The 11,879-nt window shown below is 37.0% G+C and overlaps 1 protein-coding gene across 1 annotated transcript in view; it reads left to right on the plus strand.

Moving 5' to 3' along the window:
• Window positions 1-9,025, plus strand: part of MEGF9 (multiple EGF like domains 9) — a 131,336-nt gene extending 122,311 nt beyond the window's left edge. Inside the window, exons 5-6 of the mRNA XM_020990592.2 lie at window positions 1,802-2,071; window positions 4,137-9,025. Of these exons, the coding sequence (XP_020846251.1) occupies window positions 1,802-2,071; window positions 4,137-4,588 (722 nt within the window). The 3' untranslated portion in view covers window positions 4,589-9,025. The remainder of the gene's footprint in view (window positions 1-1,801; window positions 2,072-4,136) is intronic.
• Window positions 9,026-11,879: the final 2,854 nt, after the last annotated feature.

Genomic DNA, 11,879 nt, shown 5'->3' on the forward strand with positions numbered 1-11,879 from the left:
CCTGTATAACCAATTGCTTTAACCGTTGTTATTTCTTCAACTGCCACATAAGGGGAGTAGAATAAATAGCCCTTAAGGTGTCCGTTTCTAACTCTAAAATACCATGAACAAATTCAAAATCAAAATTAATACAGATATGGAATAGATAGGCATAATTTCATATGATCATTAACTTGCCGTAACAGGATGATTTTATCCAGACATGTATTTATTTAGGTGATATTCTCACTGCTATGGGTAATATCATTAATCCTACAAAATGGCTAATGGTTCCTGTGTCAGAGCTCTGCCTTGGAAGCATTTCTCTGCCCTGAATGAAATTTTAGTCTATATCCTTCCTAATTTCTTTATTTTGCCAAAGTAAACTATTGAAATCTATCCCAGTTATTTAACACGAATTCACATATGCATTGTCAGTTACTTTTAAGTTTTGAAACCTTCATCATATTACCTAGTAGGAACAGGCATTTTGCCAAGTATTATTCAATATAAGCTGTCTCTGCAGATGGTTTATGGAACCAATCACTACTCTGTCAACTATTGTTAAAGCCCTACTTTATTATAGCTATGAGGACTAAAAATTAATTAGGTACCTCTGATATGTTACTATTATTCAGACTCTCTTTCTGAGCATATTTCATTCCTTTCCTATTGAAATATATAACCCAGATTTCTCCCTCATATTCCCTGGAAGCCAAGTAGCTAGTAGAATAATTAAATTCCAAAATATTTGAGTTGGAAGGGACCTTGCAGCATAGAAAGTTTGGAATATAGGGAGCTTCAGAACCTAGAATGTAGTAAGGTGTCAGAGTGTTTGTGTCATTGCTTAGCATAGTAAGTGCTTAATAAATGCTTTTTGGCTGAATGGATAGGTCCTATAGAAAGCACCTGGGATAGTTCCCTCATTTGTCAACTATATTATGTGGCAGCCAAAAAAGCTAATGCAGTCTTAGACAGCAGTAATAGAAACATGGTTTTCAGGGATACGCAGATGATAATACCACGGTACTCCTGGTCATATCACACCAGGAGTATTGTGATCAGTACTGAGCCACCAGAGTTTAAGAAGAACATTGATAAGCTAGAAAGCGTACAGAGTTGTCCAACCCAAATATTGAAGGGTCTTGAGTCTGTGTCATGAGATCAGTTGAAGGAACTGGATACATTTAGCCTGGAAAATAAAAAAAAAAAGATATAAGGGGGTAGGGGTGGGATTAAAACTATCTTCAAAAATGTGGGAGAATCATGAGGAAAAAAGATTAGATTTATTTCATTTGGCCCCAGAGGGAAGAACCAAGAACAGTGGGTAGAAGGTGCAAAAAGGTAAGTTTCGGTTGATATCAAGAACTTCCTAACAATTAGAGGTCCAAAGTGAAGTGGGCTGCCCCTTGGAGGGGGATCTATTACCCTCCTTAGTGCCTCACAGAGGCTTGATGACTACTTGTCAGATATGTGATATATATGATAGCAGGGCCTCCACTGGGGTATGAGATGGATAGATGAGCTGCTGAGGTCCTTTTCAACTTGCAAACTCTGTGATCCTGTGAAGTTGAAACTCAAAGAAGGGGGCTGAATTCCCTAAGGTCACATATGAATTATTGGCAGAGCTGTTCTAGAATTCAAGTATATTATAATTAATACTGATTTCATTAATTTCATACTATATATCTCTTGTTATTGGGCTATAGGAAGTAGGATTAGAATTGGTCAAAACCAAAACAAAACATTTTTCAGGATTAGAATGTTTTTGTTATTTTTTAGGCCTACATTTTAAAGCATGTTGATATTTTGTCTCTTTTAGATTCAGGGGAGTTGGTGCCTAAATGTGATCAATGCAGAGAGGGTTACACAGGTCCAAATTGTAATGCCTGTGAAAATGGCTATTACAACTCTGACAGCATCTGTTTAAAGTGTGAGTGTGGTGGTCATGTGGACTCTACTAAAACTCCGAAGATCTGCAAGCCAGAGAGCGGTGAATGCATTGACTGCCTCCACAATACTACTGGCTTTCACTGTGAGAACTGCTGGGAAGGCTATGCTAGAGACCTCAAAGGAAACTGCATCAAGAAAGGTAAACCCTCAGCTAAGAGTATAAAGTCTAAGTCCCCTAGCAACACCTTCAGGAAGAGCCCACTCATCCTTGTTCACTGTAAAATCAACCATATTTCCTCTCTAGCCCCAACAGCACTCTTCCCCATTTCTACCACCACTGTCCCTTCCCACTTCCTCCCCTCCATTCAAGCAATGCTTCTGCAAGATTTTATATCTATAGATTTGATGTTTGAATATCCTATATACATATGGCCATCACTTGGAGAGTAGTGTGGGAGATAAAAATGAAAAGATTAGACCTCAGAGAGTCTCTAGCAAATTCAACTGCTATGACTTTCCTCAAAAGCAAGAGGAGATCCTCAAATGAGTGCATCTTTGACTGCTGTTTCCAAGTTGGGAAAATTTTGTTTCCATTTACTAAATGCTTATCTGAGCACTGGAAGCTGCAAAATGAGTTGTTCGTATCTCTGTGTTCATGGATTCCAAAAGTAGATTTTGTCAGATAATTGCTCAAGGAAATTTCCCTTCTTTCTAATTTGCTTGCACCCTTCCTAAACCTCCATTATAAACTCAGGAAATTTGAGTCTTGCTTTGGTACCTAGGCTGTCATTGTGTGGTGTTCACACTCTGTTTGGCCTGTTTTGTTTCCATATTAATAACTAAGATATCTGCTCATTCTTCTTATCTTTTGTTCTCTATATTTTCACACTGCATCTAGAAATCTCATCTAAGTCCATTCCAGTAGGACTATAGTTTGATAATTAGAACACTTCACTGACAGCCTAGAGTCCTTTCCAGGAGCTGTCTTTGAGTTCTTCTTGTTATTATCACCATTAGTTTTTATCGTAATAATTAAAATAATGGTCTCCCATATTTGTGTAACAATTTAGCAAGCAGTTGCTCATGACAGCCTTATGCAGATGAGGAAATTGACAATCAAAGAATGAAAGTTATCTAGTGCAAGTAATTATTATCCCCACTTTATGGAAAAGGAAACTAAGATTTTAAGTCAACTTAGATGACTTAATCCAAAGCCTAGTTGTTATGGCTTCAAGTCTAGTTTTTTACTACACTGTACTATTTTCCTACCTATAGAGATGGGAGAATATGATGCATTTTGATATTCAAGTAAGTTATTATGTAACAAAAGCTTTTTTTGCATGTAGAAAATAAAAACAGTCACCACAGATTTAGATAAATTGATAGATGGTGTATAATTGCTTGAGAATGTCAGGATGCTCAAGCTGTTATTAGATTAATAACCTACATTTATATAGTTTGATTATAAAATGCTTTCACATCTAATATCTCATTTGATTTTTATAACAAGTCTCTGAGGTAAATAGTACAAATATTATTATCTCCATTTCGAAGAGGAGGATACTGAGGCCCAGAGATACTAGGTTGTATAGTTAATAAGTGGCAAATCTGAGACTTAAATCCAATTCTACTATGCTCTACTGCCTTTGTGAAAAGCCTCAAGGTATGTTAGCATTACCTGAATTCAAGTGCTTACCATGGAATTCTATATAGATACATCCTTTTGACCTACCTTAACATAGGCTTTAGGTCTCAGTAATGACCTATTCACTGACTTGGAAGAATTTATACTAATCCACCAAAGAGGATCTTGAAAGATACTTACTATGGAATTCTCCTGAAGATTTTAAGGTGGATATATCTATGCACTAGATGCCAGCCACATATGTAACACTCATCGTCCTAGGTTTCGAGGCCCTAGTCCTTATCAAGATGCTTATTTTTAAAAACAATTCTTTCCTTTTTTAATGTTGGTGCATCAATAAGAACACTTTTGTGCTGAAAGAGCAGTAGACTGGGAATCATGATACCTGGGTTGGAATTCTAGCAGTGCGATATTGGTCTAGTTATTTAACCTCTCTGACTCTTGGTTTCTTCATTTACTAAACAAAAGGGTTGAACTAGATGCCCTCTAAAGTCTCTTCAAGATCTGTAATCTATATCTTGATGTTCTGTTTTCTAAGATGTCTTGTAGAGATCTTTTATAGTCTTCTCCAAAGCTAGATAATTCTGTTTTATTGCTCATTTTCTGTCTTTATTTTCAGGAATTGTTGTTACTACGACTGAAGGGTCTACCACTTTGGTTTCTAATGCCACTTTGTCTACATCACCACCCACTGTGGTTGCAAATAGTACATTTACCCCTACCACTCTGCAGCCTATCTTTTCAATAGGATCTTCTGAAAATAGCACCTCAGCATTAGCTGATGTGTCATGGACTCAATTCAACATCATCATTTTGACAGTCATCATCATTGTGGTGGTTCTGCTCATGGGATTTGTGGGGGCTGTATACACATACAGGGAGTATCAAAACCGAAAACTCAATGCCCCCTTTTGGACCATTGAACTGAAAGAAGACAACATCAGCTTCAGCAGTTACCATGACAGCATCCCCAATGCTGATGTGTCTGGTTTATTGGAAGACGATGGCAATGAGGTGGCTCCCAATGGACAGCTAACACTCACAACTCCCATGCATAACTATAAAGCTTAAGACCTGAACAGAGTGAACCAAATTCCTCTAGTGTTGCTAAAGCTACAGTGCTTATTGAGGGGAGCAGCAACAGCAGCAATGGTGCCCAGGGGCAGAGCCTGACCTTGCTTGCTAAAAAAGCAAAGGTGTGTAGTGCATCCCAAAATTTCAGGTAAAAATTTGTAATGCCTTCAGCCTGTCATCCTTCATTTCCCCAAGAAGATCCATACAATTCATTGTTGTTAAGGACTTGAAGCAAAATATATTTTTGTACCCAGCCATGCAGGAGTGTGTAGCAAGACCAAATTCTGTAGTGAATCTCATGTCCAACTTCCTGAGAAGCTCCTGGGGAAGCCAGTGTCCACCAAGCAGTCTGCCACAGGATGACTGATATTTGTTTAAGAGGAAAAGGACTGTTGGAAGTCTTCATATACATTCCTAATACACATTTCTTTTCAAGGTGGGGTAGGGATGGATCTCCATTTTACTCTTCTGAGAGATTTCAATGAGAAAAAAACTGATGAGCCACAAGCATTGCAATAAGCAGTTCTCTATTGTTTCTGGAATTGGGGACAAATGAATCCTAAAGAGATTCTTGGAAAGTTGCTCCTTACTGAATTATCACCTAGTGTTACAGTAAAGTGCAGGGTGAGATTCTTGGGCTGGAAGAGAGAATGAAGCAGTATCCACGATGAGGAAGCTGATGGTCCCCCTCAGGGTCTCAGTTTGTTATCAACGCCCCAGCCTCCTAGAAACAATGTGTATATAGATAATGTAGCATATCTTATCAACATTGCATTTGTAACTATTTGTAAAAAAAAAAAAAATCATGTCATATTTTATCATCTAGAATTTATTTGTACAGCAGAAGTTAGTGGCGTTGTAAAAAAGAAAATACAAGAATTGGTTAAAATACTGTAAAATAGATGGCAATATTGCTGGAGCTGGGACTCTGGTGAATATCGATCATTTTAAGTTCCTCTATGGACATCATGGGCAATTTTTAAGAGGTTGAGTATTTCTTTTCTATTATCTTCTCACCCTTCAGTCCCTCCTTCCTGCAATTCAGCCTTAGAATTACCCACCTTTTGACTTAAAAAGGATGTGAATAGTTAAATATAGTTGAGAAATAAGGTTCAGTAGATTTTGAACTCAAGGGCTACCTTGGATTGCAAAATCTGGTCAGTTCTCACTTAATGAGATACTATCTCACTCTTTGTAAACATCTAATTTTACATCATGTAGATGAATGTAAAATGGTAGTTGATATATAAATTTCATTTTGCTAGTAGTCTCCTGGATGTAAATGGTAGTCTTCCGAAGGAAATGGAGGAATCCTCATTTCAAAAGAAATGAAGGGTTATTGTCATATCACCAGGGGCGCCTACTCTTCTTGTCTATAAAATGTCTGTATTTTAATTCCCCCCCCCTCAAAAAAAATGTTCTTACTCAAATGTTGGTCCACTGTGCCAATTCTGATCTGCTTATGATGACAATAACAAGTTGTCCAATTTGCATAAGCTCTTTACTTCTCTTGCTGCATAGTGGGGGGTTAGGGGACTGGGCCTGGAAGGATATAAAGTGCTCACTAACTACAACCTATATTGGTCCATCCCTTCTTCACACACCATTCCAAGAGTGATTATATGTATGAAGTAGCTATTCAGCGAGATGTCCAAGCCCTGCCCCCACTTTAAGATATAATGTATGCTTGGAAACCAGGTCTCAAAGCATATTACAAAAAAATAAAGTCTTGACTGCACATAAGCCATTTGGACACAGATTAAAACCATCAATCAAGCTGATTTTTTAAAAGAAATATTGAGAAGTAAAGGAAAGAGCAGCAGGGTATATAGGAAAAGGTCCTGGTGTAAGAGTTGGCAGACCTGTATTCTGGTTCCTGCTCTATTGATAATTAGCTGTATGACTTAGCTAAATCACTAAACATCTCTGAACCTGAATTTCCTTATCTACGTAGAGAAGACAATTCAGCTACATAATCTCTAAGGTCTCTTCTAGGTCTAGAATTCTGTGATTCTAAGTACTGGTGTCAATAAGTAATATGGAATGAGCAATATGGCAAGAGGAATTCAAATGGACTTTTTTCTCTAGATGAGATCACAGTCAAAAGTCAGTTCAAATCTAGCACTAAGATACCACTCCATAGAAAGTCTTCAAGATCAGTCCCTTGATTTTGCTGGTGTTTTAGTTGGGACCTAGTCTACTTACTGCTTGTGGCCTGATAGCAGTTGCTTAGGGGGAGAACAGCTGGTCAATTTCTACATTCAGTCATGGCCAACAGAAATAGGAGGAAATTGCATAGACAGGTGAAGTAAGGATTTTCTGTTGTTTTAGAGGAACACACCGATGAGCTCCAGTCCATAGTTGGACTCCACTGAGACTGATGTTGATTCTATTTACGAAACTAATAAGATGTCCACCTTGCCAGGTTATGTTCTTTTAAAACAAAACAGACAGGAGTTCAGTGTTTGTGAATAGAATTAAGCTACTTAGAAAATAAGGTGAATTTTAAGCCTCTAAAAGTTTGATCCAGGCAGTCAGGTCTTTTATCCACATATGGATATCAGGATAAAGCCCTTAAAAAAGGAATGGTAAACAACTGAAAGTGCTTATCAACTACTACTCCCATTTCCCCCTACACACACACCATCTCGTAACTCCAGCCAATAAAATGTCTTTTAATGTTTTAGTGTCCCCTGGCTTTGCTTTTAGAAATGATTCTTTATTGTAATAATCAATTAAAATCTGACCCACTACTTGCAAAAGAAATCAAACCAATTTTTAAAGTTAGAAGCCTTGGAGTTTATAATTTTACAAACTAACAAATGAGTATGACTTCTCTACACATCATCAACTCCTATAAGGGAAAAGGTCTTCATAAACTATAGGACAGTGAACATGATTTGGAAAACCCAAGAGTTGCAAGGATCCAGGCATTAGAAATCTTTACAAATTAGTGCATCACTAAATAAGACAAAACTACCTTATGTGAATTTGATTGGGAAAAGAGCAGATGCTGATTGCTACCAGATGATGACGTTATCTCTGCCACCTCTATCATCATTTCAGGAAGTAGATTCCCAAATGGGGTCAGCTCTAGGCAAAATTGCTAAATAGATTAATTGTGTCCTGAGTGTCTACTATATGCAAGGCATTGCATGTTCTGCTGAATATCATTTACCCTTTCTTTGTTCTCTTAGACCTTTTGGACCCCAAATATCCAGTAGTCTCCAGATACCGCGCTTTTTCCACTCCCAGATAGCTCCTTCATTGATGAATTAATTCCATTGCCTTAGGGACTCAATATGTTACCACATAAAGAGGATAGTGGATGTTGGGGATAGAAGGGAAAGATTTTTGGATTGGGGACCTTAAATCATACCACATATATAAGTCTACTGTGCTCATGATTTCTGGCCTCAGAGATCCTAGGAAATATACATCCTGTCTAGGATTCTTCCTTTTAATCAGGGACCTAAAACAGTGACCCTTACTTTGCATCTTCAATTGAAATTAGCACTATAGGACATTTGATTTGGACCTGTAGAGATAGAGGTGGGGGTACTTCCTAGGATATATGTTGATTTATGTTCCCATCCCTCAAGGAAGATAGTTCTTTATCAAGGAACATGTATTGTTATGTGAATTACTTACCACTATACACTGAGCATTATCTGGTTCGTGTGCATTAAGAAAATACAACTCACCAATTCATGAAAAAGTTCTAAAAGATATTTTAGTTAGGTAGGGCAGAAAGGTGAAAATAATCCAGAGAAGGAAAAGAAACCCTGACAAGTCTCCCAAAAATCCTTTGTAAATGGAAATATGATTGGTCTTCTTTGGATGGGTGGGTAGGACAGATCAGTAACAGGACTGTTATTTGCAGGTATGAAAGTCCACACTCTGGATATTAGCTGATGTCTGCCCAGGTGAAAAGCAAGAGCCATTTTCACTAATAGGAACTTGTCTGAAAGAACCAAATGATATCCTAGGGACCAAAGGCTTTTGATCAATAAGGTATCAGTGGTTGAATGAAGTATTTTCCAAGGCTGTTATAATTGTATCTTCCTTATTCCATCAGATAAAAGTCATACTTACACATACTAAATAACTTATATCAACTAAAAGACATGAAGCCAGGTCCCAAGCCTAAGTTAAACTTAATGATTTAAAGCTAAATTTGATTTAAAGGCACAAGAGCTCTGCTAGTCATCTGGTCGACCTATTGTGATAAATGTCTCTCTGAAGCAATGAATGAACTTCTCTTTATCTCACTAAAATCCTAACGCAGATTTACAAAGATGTCTCACACATTTATTGTACTAGCTTCAAAATAAATTTCTAAAAATGTGTATGATTTGAATATATGAAAGAATTTATACAAGAGTGTTATTTAAAATGATTAAAAATAAATGTATATAATTTGTATCTATTGTATATTGGCTTTTTGCCTTTTTTTTAGATGTGGTCAAAAATATGTTTTAATTTAATAAGCCCCTGACAGGGAGTCGATTGGTTTTCATGCAACATGAAAGTTTTGGGCTCTTCATATATACATATATATGGGTGTGTGTGTGTGTTAAAATAAGTTATTTATGTGAATTTCACATAAATCATTTAAAGAATAACATAGTAATCAATCTTCCAAACCACAAAGATAAGTTTTATTTATTCATCTATTTTTACGATTATATACTTAGCATTCACAACAAAATGAAGTAAATCTCCAAATAAAACCCTAAAAATAAACTGTTAATGTTTTTGTATAAACATAAGGATACTTAAAGAGTATCTCTATGATTTTATTGTGATCTTTCCCTGATACAATTCATATCCATTCTATGTAGCTTCCTAGATAGTCTTCAAGAGTTGCTGTGGCCAAAACATTCTCCACCCTATGGGTAGTTGATAATGAGCTTCTCTGACTTAGGCTGGTACTTAGAAAACAGAAATAATAGTCTTTCTCTGGGCTTACACATGAAACCTTTCCAGCTTGATGTAGGACCTAACTAAGCTGGTACAGCATTCAAAAATCTAGGATCAGCTCCACACATAATGAGCCATCAGAGGATGACTTGAGTAAAGGATTAAAATAAACACTTTTAACAAAATGAGTTCTATACCTGTAGCCCTTGCTGCTGGGGAGGATGAGGCTAGGGGATTGAGCTCAAGTGTTCTTGAACTGCAATAGGGCCAAAGCTAATGGGCATCCTCCCTAGGTCTAGTATAATATGGTAATCCCTCAAGAGCAAAGCCACCAGGCTTACTAAGGAGAAGCAAAGCAGCCCAGACCAGTAAAAAAAAAAAAACAGGTTAAAAACTTCTATACCATTCCAGCTTAGGACCACTGCACTTCTGGCAAGAACAAAATAATGTCTTTACCCTCTGTATACCTCATTCTATATCATTCTGTGACTGATTCAATCCAACAATATTTAGTAGTTGCTATATACAAAGTATTATACTCTACATTGGGGATGCAAAAATAAAGCAAAATTCAGAAGTCCTTTTCCTCAAGAGCTTTCTACTGGAATGATAAGACATATATCCTGATAAGAAAAAGTAGGAATTTGAAGAAAGAGTGATCACTAACAACTAGGGGATTAGAAATTACTTCAAGTAGAAGGTGATCTGTGAATCAATCAAACATTTTTCAAGGGACTACTGTGTATCTGGCACTGTATTAGGTGCTAAGAATATAAAGATAATGAATAAATTAAACATTGAAGTAAACTAAGAATTCTAAAGAGTGAAGGAGAGGAGAAAATGCAGTACAAGTATGGGGGTCAGCCCTGTGCAAAGGCAGGGGACAGAATGTCATGGTTGAAGTGGACTGGTTTGGTTGGATATAGTTTGTGAAATGGAATAATGTAAAATAAGTCTGGAAATGTAGACTTAAGCTAGATGGCAAATGGCTTTAAATGGAAAGAGGAGGGTTTGCAGGAAAAATAATAAATTCTGTTTTGGACATGTTGAGTCTGAAATTTGAACATCCAATTCAAAATGTTCAGTATACAGTGATGTAGACAGACAAAAGTTAGGTATATAGATCTAGGAGTAATCTGCTTATTAATGATAACTAAACTCATAGGAATTGAAGCCACTGAGAGAATAAAAGAGAAGTGAAGAGGACCCAGGACTGATTTTGGGGGTGTTCCCACAATTAGGTGGTACATTTGATAGGACACAGATGATCCAGGAAAGGAGACTGAGGAGGAGCAGCTTAACAGGTAGGAGAACCAAAACTGTGCAGTGTCATGAACTCATGAAAACCCAGAGGGTCATAGTATCCAGGAGGAAAAAGGTCAAGTGTGAAATGCTGCAGAGAGGTCAAGAAGGATGAGAGTTGAGAACAGGCCAAATGGATTTAGCAATTAAGAGATCATTGTTAACCTTGGAGATAGTTTTCCTTTCCTTTTCCTCACTTGAATGATGAAGTCAAAATCCAGATTGCAAAGGGTTAAGAAGTGAATAAGACGATCAAATGCCATATCTAGGTAACAAGTAGACCGGTGCAGCTGAAATATGGATTGAGGGGTGGGGTGGGAAATAATATGAAATAAGTATGAAAAAAAGGCTGGAGTTTGGCAGAAACTAGAGTTTACTGAGCAGTATAAGTTAACTTATACCATGTACCAAAGTAAGTTACAAGAGGTTATGTGACCTTAATGTAAAAGTAACATTTCACATACACACAAAAATTAGAAAGTGGAAGAAGGCACATTTATGGGGAAAATTCTTAAACAAGAAATATAAAAGATTAAAGACCATTTTTATTATATGAAATTAAAAAGCTTTTGCATGAACAGTGCAACAAGAAAAAACTCAGTGGGGAAAGATCATCACAATTTATCTCTGATCCAAGTCTGATATATTTAAAAAGTGATTCAAATACATGACCAAGAGCCATAACCCAATATATAATTGGTCAAAAACTATGAACAGGCAGTTTTCTTTTTTTTGTTTTGGGGTTTTTGGGGGTTTTGGGGGGGGGCTATTGGGGTTAAATGACTTGCCCAGGGTCACACAACTAGTAAGTGTCAAGTGTTTGGTCTGAGACTGGATTTGAACTCAGGTCCTCCTGACTTCAGGGCCAGGAACAGGCAGTTTTCAAAAAAGAAAGTATAAACTGTCAACAGCTATATGAAAGAATGCTCCACATCATTAATAATAAGGGAAATGAAAATCAAATCAACTCAGGTTTCACCTCACACTATCAAATAGGCAACTATGGCATAAGATGAAAATGGTAAATATTTCAGGGGCAATGAGAAGGCAGGCATACTGTCAC

This window comes from Phascolarctos cinereus, unplaced genomic scaffold (assembly GCF_003287225.1).
Source record: "Phascolarctos cinereus isolate Bilbo 61053 unplaced genomic scaffold, phaCin_HiC Scaffold_2;HRSCAF=192, whole genome shotgun sequence".
NCBI lineage: Eukaryota > Metazoa > Chordata > Mammalia > Diprotodontia > Phascolarctidae > Phascolarctos > Phascolarctos cinereus.